Here is an 18,136-nt window from a genome sequence, read left to right as displayed (position 1 = left end):
AAGTGGTAGAGGGCTAGCCTTGAGCTGAAGAGCTGAGGGACAGTGCCTAGGCCCAGAGTTCAGGCCCCACAACCAGACCAAAAAAAAAAAAAATGATACCCACTTCAGATGTATATGTGTTCTGGGTTTTGGATATATACTCATGGCATGGATATATACTCATTGCACAAACAAAATATGGAACATCATATTGTATTTCAAAGTAAGGCCAAGAAAATTTGTAATCAGCCTCTAGAACATTGAGAAAATGCAGGCTCATCACATCGTCCACACTGGTGTTTTATCATAGCTCACTCAGCAGAACAACTAAATGGACTAAGAGTGAATCAATCACAAGTTGTTCATCACCAGTAATTAATTAAAGAAAAAAGCAAGCACTGAAGACATTTTGGGGTTCTCCCCCACAAAATGCAGAGACTCTTGTCTTTATCAACCACATTTTTGAAAAAATATATTTTTATTATAAAGATACTGTATAGATTGATTATACAATTATGAGGAAGGTCATGAATACATTTCCAATCAAGCATTGTTACCCGCTCTGAGAAAGATTTTACTACTATGGATGTACTGCAATAAGGACTAATATCTTCCATCAGATCTTCCATTCAAAACTGAACTGGAATAAGTAAGTCATTTGTACTATAAGACATGGATCACACATTCAGAGGGAGACAAGGGAGCAATAGAAAACTGGTTGTTCTCATGTTCTTGCCTCCTATCATAACAGTCTTTACCCATCTATTGTTCCCCTAACCATGTTGAAAATGATCTGAATCCAGTCCCAAATGCCCAGAGCACATTTTTCTAAGAGTTTATCAAATTACCCTAACAAACTATTCCTTAGTATAAAAGACACAAATTAATAACTTCAATCTCTGAATTACTTGTCAAGACTGATTGTTTCTACATGCTTTGAATAATATTGAAAGACATCATCCACACTCAACACAATGAAAGGATGAGAAATGTCGGCTTAGAAAGCTGAAGAGTGAAGAATGGTTTCCCATCACACCTAGCTTAACTCTGCCATGAAGGATTTCTCTGTATAATTTACAGAGGTTTTCTGACAAAGATTTTCCTAGGTTGGGCTTCTTTCTTGGGTGAATGTTCTAATACTTGCTGAAGGTTGGCTTCTGGTTGAAAGACTTCCTCTCATGTTTATATTTACAGAGATTCTGTCATGTGTCCAGGTCTCTGATACCTGTACAGATGTGACTTCTGGCAAAATGTTTTCGATACTCATAACTTCTGTCCTGTGTATGCTCTCACATATACTGAGGATTCAATTCTGATTGAAAATCATTTGTTCTGTGCACTACTTTCTTTTCTCCTATGTGAGTCAGTTCTCTGATGAACACTGAGCGATTCCTTTCAGATCAAAGGCTTTCCACATTTGTAATATTTTTAAGATTACTCCGCTGTGTGTGTCCTATGAACTTGGATCCATGACTACTTGGTAAAGGACTTTCCACAATTGTTACATTTTTATTTTCTCGCCTGTCTGTTCTCTGATGCAAACTGAGTTAGGACTTTTTCTTGAAAACCTTCCCATTTATTTTTCCTACATAAGATTTCTCTCCTCTTTGTGTTTGTGTGTGTGTGTGTGTGTGTGTGTGTGTGTTGTGATGAACCCTGAGCTGTGTCTTCTAGTTGGAGGACTCAACATCTGTTATACCATAAGGTTTCTATGCCGTGTGGGTTCTGTGTTGCAATTTCAATTTTATTACCGTGAAAGACTTTTCCCATTTGGAACAATCCTAAGTTATTTCATTTGTGTGAATCAACTTATGTGTGTTAAGCTGTGACCTCCAGGTCTTTCCACACTGGTTGCATTCATAAGGTTTCTCTCCTTGTGTTCTGTGATGGATGTGAAGTTGTGCCTTCCAGGTGAAAGAATTTCCATGCCTGCTACATACATAGCATTTCTCTCTGGTGGTTTTTTTCTGATGGACAGAAAGGTGTACGTTCTGGATGAAAGACGTTCCACATAGGTTACATTCACAAAATTTCTCTCCTGTGTGTGCTCTCTGGTGGATAGTAAGGTCTGGCTTCTGGCTGAAATACTTTCCACACATATGACATTCATAAGGTTTTTTTCCTGTGTGTTTTCTGATGGACAGTAAGGTATGACTTCCAGGTGAAACACTTTCCACACATGTTACATTCATAAGGTTTCTCTCTTGTGTGTGTTCTCTGATGGGCAGTGAGCGATGACTTCCAGGTAAAAGACTTTCCACACAAGTTACATTCATGAAGTTTCTCTCCTGTGTGTGTTCTTTGATGGGCAGTAAAGTATCGTTTCTGGGTGAAAGACTTTCCACACAAGTTACATTCATAAGGTTTCTCTCCTGTGTGTGTTCTCTGGTGGACAATAAGGTATGCCTTCTGGGTAAAAGACTTTCCACACGTGTTACATTGATAAGGTTTGTCTTCTGTGTGTGTTCTCTGGTGGACATTGAAGTTTGACTTCCAGGTGAAAGACTTTCCACACATGTTACACTCATAAGGTTTATGTCCTATGTGTGTTCTCTGGTGGCCAGTAAGGGCTGCCTTCCAAGAGTAAGACTTTCCACATATGTTACATTCATAAGGTTTCTCTCTTGTGTGTGTTCTCTGGTGGACAGTAAGGTGTATCTTCCAGGTGAAAGACTTTCCACACACGTTACATTCATAAGGTCTCTCTCCTGTGTGTGTTCTCTGGTGGCCAGTAAGGTGTAGCTTTTGGGTGAAAGACTTTCCACAAACGTTACATTCATAAGGTTTCTCTCCTGTGTGTGTCCTCTGGTGGATAGTAAGGTTTGACTTCGTGGTGAAAGACATTTCACACATGTTACATTTGAAAGGTTTATCTCCTGTGTGTCTTCTCTGGTGGATAGTAAGGTTTGACTTCGTGGTGAAAGACATTTCACACATGTTACATTCAAAAGGTTTATCTCCTGTGTGTCTTCTCTGGTGGACAGTAAGGTGTGAATTCTGAGTGAAAGACTTTCCACACACGTTACATTCATATGGCTTATCTCCTGTGTGGATTCTCTGGTGGACAGTAAGATATGCCTTACAGGTGAAAATCTTTTCACACATGTTACATTCATAAGGTTTCTCTCCTGTTTGTGTTCTCTGAGGGAGAATAAGGTGTGTCTTCTTGGTGAAAGACCTTTCACATTGTTTATATTCTTCAACTACAGAAGAAACATGAGGACTATATGCAGCACATATCTTACCAGGCTCACTGAAATCACCCATATTCTGACACCCATGGAGCTTTTCTGTCCTCATCCCTAAGGACTTCCCATTATTCTTAATCAGTTCTGACTTCTGTTTTGAGCTCAAATTAAAACTTCTTATAAGTCTCACTTTTTCCTCCCCTGGGTTACTATTCATGATTGCTACTTCAGATAGATATTCATTGTGATTTTCCTGACAGGTGCTAATCACATCCTCCATTTCTGGGACATCTAAAATGAATAATAGAAAAATAGACAAAAACATAAATGAGATCCATAAATTCCTTAATATAAAGATATTTCCTCACATTCTGTTACTAGATTTTCAAATATCAAAGCATTGTTTTATGCAGAATATATACTTTTCTACACAATGTAGTAATTAAGAAAGTAGTACTGATATTTTACAATAGAAAACAATGTTTTTGGTTTTTCAGATTTTTCTATTTTTCTCCAGGAAATATGTACTTACATTATTCAGCTACATCCTCTTAATGCTTCAATTCTGAATCTCCCTCTATGCCCAGCACCACTGATAAGAAATTGTCCTGATCACAGGATAGCAGCCCTAGCATACTCCTCTTTTCCTCCTACCTGCATCATACAGGTTTAAAGGAAAATGAGATCACCTTTTCTACATTTCTCATTGTGTTTTTCTCTTTCAGAATGACTTCTCTACAGACAAAGAGAATTGCTAACATTAACTACACTGGTACACAAAATTCAGTTTGTCTCCACGTGAATTCTGGATTGACAATTCCTTGAGACAAAGGATCACCTAGTTCTCTGCCACACATGACTCAGGGGCACTAGGAATACTATTTCTCTGTACAGCTCAAGATAAACAGACCAACTGGGCTCTGGACCCATCATTACCATTCAAGATGCTTTAACCCACCTGTGAAATTCTCTTCTGAGCCTTCTCTTATCCATGGTTCTGCACCTTGCTCCAGCTTGACAATCAATTTAGGTTTAGGAACACAGAGCCCTGTGATTAAGAAATAGTGGAGAACTATTGCTCTTGCTGGGTCATCATTAATGTAAGGTCGCAGACATCCTGTTCCCAAGGTTGCTACTAAATCTTATTTCTCAATTGTTATTTCTTTTGGGGGGGGGACGGTTGTACGGCCTGAACTCTGGGCCTGGGTACTGTCCCTCAGATCTTCAGCTCAAGGCTAGCACTCTAACACTTGAGCCACACCGTCACTTCCTGTTTTTTTTTTTCTGCTTATGTGCTGCTGAGAAATTGAACATAGGGCCTCAAGCATGCAAGGCAAGCACTCTACCACGGAGCCACCTTCCCAGCCCATGGTTTCTCAATTCTTAACAGCTCAATTGTGGAGTTTCCCCAGCTTTGGGTTTATTGTGCCAATTGTGTGGCTTGAACTCAGCTCTTTTTCTCAAAGCTAGCATTCTACTAGTTTGAATGTTAGCTACATTTCTAGTATTTGAATGGTTAATTGAAGATAAGAGTCTCATGGTCATTTTTCTACAGTTGCTGGCTTCAAACCAAAATCTTCAGATTTCAGCCTCCAGAGTATCTAGAATTCGAAGTTGAAGCACTAAACCCTATATCGGGTTTGGCTTACAAACACAAACTTTCAACTACTGATTTCCACATCATAATCAGTAGTATATAGACTGTAGATCCACCTATAATAATCATTCCAAGTCTGGGAAGTCAGTCTTGTATTAGTGGAACATAGTTGACTTTTGTCCAACTACTGATTTGCTTTCTTAAAGAGTGAGAATAAAATTAGCTCTTGAGTTACATATAATCAAGTTGAAGTTTCCCTTAGAAAGAAATGATACTTCCCATGGACTGGAATCTTATCCCTAAATAACATAAACAGTCTAATGTCTAGTAAAATAAAAAGCACTTGATCTTCTATGTAAAAATAACCTTTGCTCACCCAAGGACATGAGGTTGCTATAGGTCTCCAGCATCACATCTCTATGAAGGGTCCTCTGACCAGGATCCAGATCCTGCCCTTCCTTCCAGGTGAAGTCCACAGCCACATCATCAAATGATATCAAATTCTGTAATGGCACATATCCATCAAGAATTCAGACCTGGGTTATGAGAACTCCAATCTGGTATTTCATTATGCTGCAGGTATGCTTTTTTTTTTTTGGGGGGGGGGGGTGTCCGGTCATGGGGCCTGAACTCTGGGCCTGGGCACTGTCCCTTAGCTCTTCAGCTCAAGGCTAGCACTCTACCACTTGAGCCACAGCACCACTTCAGGCTTTTTTCTTTTTGCTTATGTGGTGCTGAGGAATCGAACCCAGGGCCTCATGAATGCAAGGCTAGCGATCTACCACTAAGCCACCTTCCCAACCCCTACAGGTATGCTTTTGTCTTACATAAAATGTTCACAGCTTGCTGTGTTATCTATTCACTGAGAGAATTAAATAGCAAATTAGAAATAATTGACAATATATTAACCTGGTCATTAAAATACACAGATTTGTAGGGCACTGGTGGCTTATGTGTTCAATCCAACCTACTCAGGAGGCTGAGGTCTGAGGATCATGGTTCAAGGCCAGTCCAGGCAGGAAAGTCCATGAGACACTTACTCCAATAAACTACCAGAAAACTGAAAGTTGCACTGTAACTCAAGTGGTAGAGCACTCACCTTGACCTGAAGAGCTGATTGACAACAGCCAGGCCCAGAATTGAAGCCCAAGACCAATAAAAATTACGGTTTCCCAAATGCATGCAAACACATTTCTGCTGCTAGCAACAGAGACAAGGTAAAAATTCTACGGACGGCTGGTAAGGTGGCTCAGTGGTAGAGCACTTGCCTTGCATGCATGAGGCCCTGGGTTCTACTCCTCAGTACCACATAAGCAAAAAGAAAAGAGCCAGAAATGGCACTATGGCACAGGTGGTAGATCAATAGCCTTGAGCTGAAGAGCTGAGGGACAGCGCCCAGGCCCAGAGTTCAGCCCCAGGACGAGACCCCCCAAAAAGAAAAATTCTAAGGAGACAATAATCTGGCATGACAACAATAAGTCTAAAGAGGTATGTTAAAAATGATATTATCATTTTTTGATAAAATTTTAGTACATATCAGGGTAACAATGAATTACACAAATATTTTTCCTGCATTTACATATACTGCATCATCATAAATCCTATTTAGATCTACTATTAACAAGTACTATAATAAGGAAGCAGCACACATTCAGGATATCACATGGAATACAGAACATAGAACATGACCAGATCTATGAAAACAGTGTCCACATGAATGTTAAAAAACAGTAGCAGTACTTCAGAAAGAAGCTAATGATTTTTTGGGCCCTTATAGGATTTGATTTAGTTCCCACATAAAACTATCCTAGGTTGGGCTGGGAAGGTGGCTCAGTGGTAGAGCGCTTGCCTTGCATGCATGAGGCCCTGGGTTTGATTCCTCAGCACCACATAAGCAAAGAGAAAAAGCCGGAAGTGGCGCTGTGGCTCAAGTGGTAGAGTACTAGTCTTGAGCTGAAGAGCTGAGGGCCAGTGCCCAGGCCCAGAGTTCAGACCCCACGACTGGACCCCCCCCCAAAAAAAAGAAAAAAAAATATCCTAGGTTAACCATGTTTGGTTTAAATACTAAATATTGAAATGTGGTCATAGATACCCTGGTATTTCCTTCCTACATAAAAAAGAACTGCTACCATGGAATTTTGTAAAGTTTCCCTACATTCTACAATACAAAATATAGGTAGGAGGGGAATAAAATGTTCCTTGACACGATTTTCATTTTAATAGGCCTTCATGGAAGGTGGAGGCAAATTTATGCAGGCTCAAGGAACACTCAAGATGACAAAAATGATAAATATGACCAAATGCTCAAATGTGGCACATATTCCTGAGTCATTTCAACAGTAGATCGCTAAGGATATATTTCCACTTGTGTTAGTTAATAGTGAAATTCCTCAGAGATCAAAATCAATTCCTGAGCAAACATCTGTGAGATTTTGCAACAAGTGATATTTCTAATAGAGAAAACCTCAGCACTGCATTGTTTTTTTTTGTTTTTTTTTTTATCAAAAGTAGTTCAAATCTTATACTGGCAGTGAATTAAAATATTCAAAAGTAGTGGGAAGGAAAAACAAAACTGAATACCACATCAAATGAAGTTACCAAAGATAACAGAAGCAGGAGAAATCAGGTTTTCTTGTAGTGTATCAATTGGGGGAAGGAAGTACTTTTCTGTATGGAACTCTGAAGTTGAGCTGCAGGGGGTAAAGGATTGAGAGGTTGGAATTCCAGCCTGACTGCACTGAGAGCACTGAGAGCTGGATGCAGAAGGCTTAAAAGAGAATTCTGGAGAGGGTTTAGAAACTGGAGTGCAGGCTTTTTCCTTAGTTTTAGAAAGATAGCAGCTGAAACTGAGGTGCTGTTTAACTTGAGGGCTAGGGAAGGTGAACTTAATGTTTGCATTTTCTCTGGGCGCCAGTCTTCTGTCTCAGGAGAATAAGGAAATATGTTTCCCCCACAACCTGTTGTGGCTCTGATTGTACTATTAATATAGATTGTTCATTTTTACATGTTATCAATAGTAATCTTCCCTGTGTGCACTCAAGGAACTATGCTAGCTTGCTGATACCCAGGAACCAAGTGCCAGAGAGCCTTCAAAACCCTAATTTCCCCTAAGTCTATCTGTTTATGTTTTTGTGTTTCTCTAATTGTCTTTGGTTCTGGAATCCTGTAGAACTCTCTAGGAAACAATTTTCCTATATAATGAGTAAGAAAAATGTTAATCATAAGAGCCACGTCAGCAAAGTAAAACTGATCACTAAGAAAAACTAGCTCCCAGATAGACCATTTGAAGAAAAGAAACAACTGAGACACATATGGAGGAAAGATGGAATGAAAAAAGTAAAAAAAAAAAAAAAAAAGATTAAAAGATAGATACAAAGAGTGAGGAACAGAAAAATAACCAACACTAGTGAGTAGAAAATCAAGAATGGAGGGAGAATATAGAGGAAAGCAATCTTGTAAGGATACTTTAGAAAACAAACAGGGTTTTGTAGAAAGACCATAAAGTTTAGCAACAAATATAGTTTCAAGTAAGACCAAGACCATGAAGTGGCCCAAGAAGTATATATGGAGATTAATTTAAGTACATGTAGGTTAATCATTTCTTAAGAACACATGAAGTTGAGCTGGGAAGGTGGCTCAGTGGTAGAGTGCTTGCCTTGCATGCTTGAGGCCCTGGGTTTGATTCCTCAGCACCACATAAGCAAAAAGAAAAAAGCCGGAAGTGGCGCTGTGGCTCAAGTGGTAGAGCGCTAGTCTTGAGCTGAAGAGCTGAGGGACAGCACCCAGGCCCAGAGTTCAGGCCCCACGACCGGACCCAAAAAAAAAAAAAAGAACAAATGAAGTTGTGTGTGACCAGACTATTTCAGCAATTCTAGGAAAATATCATTGAGATAGTTTAATGTTACTCATGAGGATGTGATCTGGTTGCAATCTATCCTTCACCTTTCATGAGATATAACCTCCTTGGTGTCATTACATCACATAATAAGTGTGAATCAATTTTATGACAACACAAAACATAGACGTTCTGAAGCAAATCTGCATTTAACTTAGAAAGAATATAACCATTTAATCTGCTAAATCTACAAGCAATCTTTATCTGCTAAATCTACAAGCCATCTTTATCTGATTTAAGAATATGTTCCTGAGGCTGAATCTGTGTGGCTGGTATTCTTTTTAATTCTTGTTTGTTTGTTTTGTTTTTTGGGTGGGGGGTCCAGTCGTGGGGCCTGAACTCTGGGCCTGGGCGCTGTCCCTCAGCTCTTCAGCTCAACGCCTGCGCTCCACCACTTTAGCCACAACTTCTGGCTTTTTTCTTTTTGCTTATGTGGTGCTGAGGAATCCAACCTAGGTTCTCAAGCATGCAAGGCAAGTGCTCTACCACTGAGCTACCTTCCCAGACCATTGTTTTTAATTCTTGAACATCTTAGGTTCATATAATGGTGGAAAACAAATGAGAAATAAAAATAACAAATAAAAAACTCACCAGAGATCCTTTCATTCTTTCTTGCTGCTGACAATGAACAGAAGATTCTGGAAGCATGGCTGAGATATAAGGCAAATGACATATTCAGAAAAGAATCTGTGAGTATTTTGCCCCAGAATTTCCTCTTGCAAGCATGATACATGGTTTGGAAAAGCATAAAGCTTTCTTAAAGAGAAGAATCTTTAATGTCTCAAGAAGAGCATTAATGTCTCCTATAAACACAAATCCAGCCCATTTCCTGGTACATAGATATCATTAAAGCAACTAATTTCTATGTTTACGTACATACTAAATTTGTAAAAATGAAAGTTTCCGGGGCTGGGAAGGTGGCTCAGTGGTAGAGTGCTTGCCTTGCATGCATGAGGCCCTGGGTTCGATTCCTCAGCACCACATAAGCAAAAAGAAAAGAAGCCGGAAATGGCACTGTGACTCAAGTGATAGAGCGCTAGCCTTGAGCAGAAGAGCTGAGGGACAGCGCCCAGGCCCAGAGTTCAGGCCCCACGAATGGACCCCCAAAAAAATGAAAGTTTCCCCCCCAAAAAAATGAATAATTGAAAGCAAAAACATATCACATTTCCACTAAAAGTAGTTATTACTGAATGTACTTCAGGATGTATGAACTGCTTTCTTTTAATGCAAAGGTATCCTAGGTATCCATTGGAATTTATGTTCTACCTCATTGATGTACATATTTAAAGTCCATGGAATGCATGTCTGATGTAACTCAGTAGTTTTTATCAAATGTTATAGAGGAAAATATATACAGAATATATTTCTGGTGTGATATTATTTCAATAATGATTGTCAAACGGCAAATTTCACTGTACCCATTGCACACCTATGCAATGACTTGTAATTGGACATTTAGCATGCTTTGGCCACAGAACATGAGTAAAGATGATGTAAACCCTGGTTTGAGAAGTTCCTAATGGTCACTTTCCTAAACAGTCATGGGAAGAACCTTGGCCATCCTACTGGAGATACAGGGCTAAAAAAATGTACAACATAAAATACACAATATAGGAGTGACACACCTGATGATAGGCAACATCTACAAAGCATACAACCTTGAGAAGACATATTACCTCAAGGTTTCTTCTGTGATTTTTCTTGTAAGACCAAAGATCCCTGACCAACACTTTCTGAACTACCAGGCACAACCAACTGATTAGAGCTAGCATTAGCAAATCCACAGATGGCACCTTTAAGATAAGTTTCAATGATTACATACTAAAAGTCTTAGTGGAAACAGGCTGCATACATTAGCGAGAAGATTAGGGATTAGTACATAAATAAATACTTTCAGTCAAAATAATTGCCCAACCATCACAAATCACTGCCTCAGGTACCCTGTGATAACTACGCTCTGGTTTATTCCTTAATTCAGCACATCACAACTCCCAGAAATTAGTTTAAACGTTGCAACAGCAAAAAGTGATTGAGAGTGGTGTAGGAAAGAGTACCACGTGAATCTGGTGCTCAGAGAAGTGGCAACAATTTTTGCATAAGGCAAAGGAAGCTAGCAACATCTTCCCCTTCCTGTGCTTTTCTGCTTCTGCTCTATAGGGCTTCCCAGAATTGACCAGGTCTGTTCATTTAGGATGGAGATTCCTATTCATAGGGTGCTCTGCTTCAAACATTGCTAGGCTTCATTCCTAAAAATAGAGGCCCAGTACTCACTACTCCAATATCCCATGTACAACTGTCTCTAGAAACAGGATCGTGGGGGCTGGGAAGATGGCTCAGTGGTAGAGCACTTGCCTTGCATGCTCGAGGCCCTGGATTCGATTCCTCAGCACCACATAAGAAAAAAGGCGGAAGTGGCACTGTGGCTCAAGTAGTAGAGTGCTAGCCTTGAGCTGAAGAGCTGAGGGACAAGCGCTCAGGCCCAGAGTTCAGGCCCCACGACCGGACCCAAAAAAAAAGAAACAGGATCGTGTACAAACACTTGGGAACTCAAGCCAGGAAAATAAAAACTCAGGCCAAATAGATTAAAACATCTCTAAGAGAAACAACACAGAAGCCCCAAATACAACTGCAGTGTAAGAGGACTCAGGCAGGCACACACCTCACAATTTCACTAGAATTCTTCCTGTACTCCTCTTACATCTGGGCAAAGCAATTAAAGTCATGTGGGTTAATAGAAGAATCCCTTGGTCTTGGAATACAAATGCACAGCTCTTGGGTTCTCCTTGTCTGGAGATTAATCCAGCTTGCTCTCAGACATTTGGGAATCAGGTTCTTGCATCTGAAGGGCCAGAGGCTAATGGCAGCACAAACTCCTGAACCTCAAGCAAATTACCAACCCCAGACTGGAGAAAAGCATGGAGAGGGAAGTAGGAGCTTTGGCTCAAGTATAAAGCTCTCCCTCTGAGCTGAGGAGCTCAGGAATGCTGCTTGCAGGCCCAAAGTTTAAGCCCCACCAACGACCAAAAAAACAGGAACAGAAAAAGAAAAAGAAACCCTTGGAGGGAACACTCCAGCAGCAATCGCACAGTTCCTACCTGACATCAGTTCCAAAGCCTGAGATTCCTTCAAGTTACAGCTCCCAAGCTCCACTGCACAGAGCTGGGCGCCGGCCTCCTGGCTCCCACCTATGGAAGTCCACACTTTACTTCAGGGCACTTCCAGCAGCAAAGCAAAGGAAAGAATCCGGAAGAGGCAGACTTAAAATGCCCATGGTGGGCAGGGAGACTCATGGGTAAAACGATCTTCTGCCCCGCACCCACACTCCAAAAAACAAAAACAGCCCATGACTTTCAAAGAAAATGTCCTCCATGGAGACTACAATTCCCACAATGCTCGGTGCCACCCTGCTACATACCTGGGAACAAGTTTGCTTGTGTGCATTGGTACTTTTCTCTCTCTGCTATGGGAACTAAGCTAAGTTTCTTCTTGAAAACCACTGTTTTTCTCCCGAAATACTTTAAGACCAATCAGAACATGGAAATATATGTGGAGAATTGGATACATTGGCTTTTTGGGTCTTAGTTCTAATAATGAAATTGAGGTTATGAGACTGCCTTGCTTATACCTTTCTTTTTGCTCAATGCCTGCCTTCTGCTGAATGTAAATTATATCTCAGTTTGGCCTTAATTTGTTTAATACATCCCCTCTCACTTTACAAAGGTACTCACAGACACTAAACTTATACCTGTGTCATTTCCCATTGCTGCAATATATACACTGGCATAAAATAGGAAGATTGTTAGGTATATATGCAGCAAAATCCTTGTGTTGATTTGGATTTCGCAAAATCTAACAATTTTCCAAGAACTCCCTAATTCTATCTATTCAATCAAAAGGAGTTTTTGGTTGTCTCTGAATTTTGCTTTTCATTGAAGAGTTTTTTTGTTTTTTTTTCCCTTTTGCTGTTGGTCCTGTGGCTTGAACTCACAGCTTGGGTACTGTCTGTGAGCTTTTGCTATGCTCTACTTGCATTTCCTTTAATAATTTCTTTTTTTTTGCAGGCCGTGGGGCTTGAACTCTGGGCCTGGGCACTATCCTCAGCTCTTCAGCTCAAGGCGAGCGCTCTACCACTTGAGCTACAGTGCCACTTCCGGTTTTCTGGTGGTTTATTGGAGATAGGAGTCTCAAGGTCTCTCCTGCCCGGGCTGGCTTTGAACCGTGATCCTCAGATCTCAGCCTCCTGAGTAGCTAGGATTACAGGCATGAGCCACCAGCGCCCCCTCCTTTAATAATTTCTTAAGGTAACTAGTGAAATGATTCCTCATAGGATTCTTAAGAACATAGCAAATCACCTCCATTTCCCTACAAAGAGAGTAGTTTGGGGGTTGGGTGGGTCAGGATGAATGAAGGTGGGATAAAAGAGTGAAGTTTAGGATAGATCAATGTTGATGTGAAGCTTAATCACTTGCAAACCAGTCTGCTTTTGTCTTTCATTTTGCATGTGAAAAACTCTTTAGAATTCTTACCTCTTCACGGATCCTAAAAGTTCCTTTCAGTAGCTTTAGGCTACATATCTAGGGAACCTCTAAACTGTGGAATAAATCTTTTGTCTCCTGCCACAATCCCAGCAAAGCACAAGCAAAGCTCTGAGAGCCAATGGGATGATAATTAAGGAGACAGAGAGATGGCTGATGGCACAATTCTGATATATTTCTCAAATGCTTGTGTAATATTGGTCTAGACCCACTGTGCCCAAAAGTGCAAACAGCACACATCTTTCCTCATTCTATTTCAATCCATCTTTTCCACCAAAGCCTCCCTTCACTTAAGCCCCAGGCCAAAAAGCTAGAACACACACTTCCTCAAACCATAAAAAAGGTCAAGGACTTGCAGTCCTGAGGCTGGGAGTCAATGGCCCTGAAGCCTTTGCTCACATTTTGCCTACTTCTGGCAGGCACCCCAGGGTCTGCAACAGTCTCCCTCTCTCTTATTCAAGATACTATACTAGTCTTAAAGGCTTATGGTGATATTTGGTGATCCTTTAATTACAACATAATTGGGAAGGATTCGATTGGAAACTTTCATGCCTAATTTTTGTTCTCCAGTGTATGGGCTTTCTATGTCTCTATAATGGAACTGAAAATGGGAAACAAAGGGCATATTTGGATGTATATACATCAACTTAAAGCACTTCTAACAATATAAAGAAAAACTAATTTAGTTCTGTAAAAGTAAATTCCTGAGAGGCAAGGAGAAAAGGATCAGGAAAAACTGGGGTGATTCCAAGACTACTTGTGAAGTGTAGTTTTCATTGTTGAGGCTTACATTTATGATGCAAGTATTTATTCTTTATCCTTTTTTTGGGGGGGGGAGGGGGTTGGTTACGGCACTTGTACTCTGAGCCTGGGAACCATCTCTGAGCTCTTCAGCTCAAGGCAAGTAAGTACTCTACCAGGTGAGCCACAGCACCACTTCTGGATTTCTGGTGGTCACTGGGGTGTCACACATGTTGCTGCCCAGGCTGACTCTGAACCGGGATCCTCAGGTTTCAGCCTTTTGAATAGCTAGGATTACAGACATGAGGCACCAGCTCCCAGCTTGCATTTCTTTTGTTTTATGTCCCAACTCTAAGGCTTGAACTCAGTGCCTGGACACTGTCCCTGAACTTATTTTGCTCAAGACTAGCACCCTACTACTTGAGCCACAATTCCACATTCTGCATTTTCTGTGTATGTGGTACTGAGGACTTCAACCCAGGGCTTCATGCATGTTAGGTAAGCACTGTACCACTGCTGGGGCTACCCAAAATACCAGCAGTGCCCCGGAAGGGCAAGGGGGTTATACTTGAAGAGACAGAGAAGGCCAATGGTAAATCTCTCTTTATTCCAGCAACAACCTTAGCTATAGACACTTTCTATATCTGTCCAATGGTTGCATCACATTGTTCTAGGACTCAATGTGGGAGCATGTGCAGACCCTATGCATCCTTCCGCATTCTAGTTCAATCTTTGTCCACCAAACAACTATAGGTAAGCCCCAGGCCCAGAAGCTAAAAGGAACACTCCCTCCTAGGAAAAGGGCAAGTACTTATAGCCCTGAAGGTTGGAGTCAGTGGTTGTGGGGCTTTTGCTCACACCTTGCCAGTTCCTGGTACCTCTGGGTCTGCAGCATCTCCCCCTTTTTTATATTGTAAATTGAGCAAGTGTCTATCAGCCTGAACCTGGAAAAAGCAGCAGATCTTACATCTCAGGAAGAAAGGAAGAAAAAGGAATACCAAAACAAGAAACAGGAAAATGCCTAAGAAATGGTAAAAGGGGTGCTATTTCCCAGGTTGAATCCCTGCAGGTAATGGAGAACTGATGCAGTTAAGTCTGCATGATGGAGTGACCAATATCAGATATCTGACCCTGAAGCTACATAATGTCTAAGCTTAAATGATCAGAGGACTAGATTCTTCAAATATGTTACTGGATATTGGCCCAAATCATATTTCCATCATATTTAAGAGGAATAACACAGGTGTACTGACCATTAGCATGACACCTCATTTTTAACTGGATCTTTAGCAGTTCTACCTGATTATCAACATATATCATTGCTGTTTCCAAATCATAAAACATATCACAATCGTCTTATCTTTGCCCACCTGCATCCCAGTGCACCAGAAATATATCAAGCTAAAGTATTAACATGTTGTACTGTATATATGGTTTGGGTAAGGGTCACAGAAGGTCACAGAAGAAGCACTAGCAAGAAGAGTTAGTGTAGCAGTAATGCTAGCAACCAAATTCCCCAAAAATCTGCAGCAATGGCTAAGAGCCCTCTGAACCTCAATAGGAAACATACCCAAACTTACAATACCATCATGGTTCTATCAACTGAACACGCAACATAAGTTAAGGTGATTGCATAGTAGTCTCGAAGGATTTATGCAGTTAATAAGAACACAACTGTTCCTGCAAGTGGCATGAAACACCACCCCACTCTTGAAAGCCATACCCAGCTCAACTACCACCATGTATGGATATATAACATAAGCTTGCACAGTAAATGATACAAAACCATTAAACAGAACAGGTCTCTCAAACAGAGGTATGGGATGTAGAGAGGCATTCATCCAAATAGGCCTCAAGGCAGCAGCCAGTACCAGATGTCAGGGTGAGTTTGTCCACACAGGCTGACAAACATGGGGGCCAGCAAGGTACTACTGATCACGTCACTCCTCTGAGACCAGTCCTGCAGTGCACACTGGGAGACTCCCACCACCAGAACAGTGGACAAATCCACAGGCTCTCCATAATCCACAAGCCCCCCCATAGTGGTGGATCATCGCGACCACAGGAATCTATAGGCATAATGGAACCCAAGGGGGATGCACCACCACATCTCCTGCCAAAGGAATTCTAATATTGTTATGCATAAGCTCCATCTTTTTCCATTGTTCACCTTTTCCTCCAGAGGAAGTCAGAGCCTCTATCCCTGAATACTTTACCATACTTGTACCTTCTACATCAGGATCTGCAACAGTTAATAATTGAGATCAATGAAGGAAGAGGATATAATATTTGTCTCCCAAATAATGAGACTTACGTCTGTGAGCAATGAACAATTGAAAAATAATGTAGGAAGTAAATTCTATTTATACTAGTACAATAAACATAATACTTAGAAATGAATGTTTGAAAAATGTAACCTTGAACAATGACAACTATGGGACACAGCTAGTCTAGGAAGCACCCATTTATACCTGATCCTTATGTCCTTGCCTCTCAGGAACTTACTTTAAACTTTTACAGAAAGAAAGAATTATTTTTCCTTCATATTTTATAGGTGCTCCAAAGTTGACATCTATACATCCAAAAGTGCCTCACGATCTCCATTTTCATTAGGAATGGGTCATGTCCACGAAAAAAGGCATGGAGAACCCATGCACCAGAGGACTGAATATCAGGCATGAATATTTCCTACACAATCCTTCCCAATCATGATGTAGGAAAGGATCATCAACAATCACAATGAACCCTTAGGAAACAAGCTTAGGATCTCTGATAGGAGGGAGGGAGGCAAAAGATTTATTCCACAATGTAATGGATACAGTCTGGGAAGACAAGTCTGATGTCCCCTAGATATGTAGCCTAGAGTTGCTGGCAGAAACTTCTAGTATCAGAGAAGAAGTAGAAAATCAAAACAAAATAGGATATGCAAAACAGAAAAGTAAAAACAAACTGGTTTGGAGGAAGTGATCAAGCTTCACATGAGTATAGACCTACCCCAAACCCTATCCCTACCCACATTCACCCTGATCTCCCTAGACAACCATTTTTTGAACAGTCTTGGAGGAGGACTACCATTTTCTAAGAAACCCCTGAGAGGAAACTTTTCACTAGTTCCCTGAAGCAATTAATAAAAGAAAGGCAAGTAGAGCACAGCAACTGCTCACAGACAGTGCCCCAGCTCTTAGTTCAAACCACAGGAAAACAAAAGGAGTGAAAAAAACTTTTAAAGGAAAGTCAAATTTCAGACACAAATAACCAAAAACCCCTTAAAATTTCATAGATGGAATTTGGGAGTTTCTGGGAAAGTAATGAGTAGATTTTGTCAAATCCATTTAATTCAAAGATTATAAAGTATATATATATATATACATCTTAAAATTTTGCTATTTTATCCAAATATATATATATATATATATATATATATATATATATATATATATATATATATATATATATCCCTGAGCTCTGCAGCTCAAGGTGAGCCCTTCCATAAGGCAACTTCCATTTTTCTGATGGTTAATTGGAGATAAAACTCATGAACTTTCCTGCCCAAGCTGGCTTTGTACCACCATCCTCAGATCTCAGCCTCCTGAGTACCTAGGATTACAGGCATGAGCCACTGGCACACAGCTGCAAATACCTTTTTAAAGTGAGAGGGGAGATATTCAAAATTTTAAGGCAAAACAGAGACATAATTTACATTCAGCAAAACGTACTTTTTGAACAAAAACAAAAACAATGTATTCTCATAACCTCAATTACATTAATAGAACTAAGAATTAAAAAGCCAAATTATGTAATGAGCCCAATATATTTCTGTTTTTTGGTTTGTTTCACAATGTTTCAGGAGGTAAACTGATTTTTCAAGAAGAAACTCACCTTAGTTCCCGCAGCTGAGAGAGAAAGGTCCCCATGCATCCATGCACACTTAGGACCAAGGGTCTGGTGCCAGTCAAAAACCTGTAACAGGCCCACTTCCTCTAGGTGAATTGTGCATCGCATTATGGGAATTGTAGTTTCTATCGCGGCATAGATCCTTTGAAAGTGTGTGGGGGCAGGGGAGGGGAAGAGGGGCCAGAGCCTCCTTGGCCACTGTTGGTGATTTTAGTGGCAAATTCGGTTTCTTTCCTTTTGCCTTGTTGCTGGAAGTGCTCTGAAGTGCAGCTTTGTACTCCATAGTCAGAGCCAAGAGGTAGAAGCC

General features: G+C 40.6%; 1 protein-coding gene across 1 annotated transcript in view; it reads right to left on the bottom strand.

The window, feature by feature from the left end:
- Positions 1-608: 608 nt before the first annotated feature.
- Positions 609-18,136, bottom strand: part of LOC122123298 (zinc finger protein OZF-like) — a 32,695-nt gene continuing 15,167 nt past the window's right edge. The window contains 3 exon segments of the mRNA XM_042697657.1: positions 609-642; positions 2,339-2,427; positions 2,764-3,107. Coding sequence (XP_042553591.1) covers positions 609-642; positions 2,339-2,427; positions 2,764-3,107 — 467 coding nt within the window.

The sequence above is a fragment of the Dipodomys spectabilis genome, unplaced genomic scaffold (assembly GCF_019054845.1).
Source record: "Dipodomys spectabilis isolate Male_0828 unplaced genomic scaffold, ASM1905484v1 ptg000227l, whole genome shotgun sequence".
NCBI lineage: Eukaryota > Metazoa > Chordata > Mammalia > Rodentia > Heteromyidae > Dipodomys > Dipodomys spectabilis.
The sequence above is the reverse complement of the archived record's forward strand: the minus strand, read 5'-3'. Positions and strand labels throughout refer to the sequence as shown.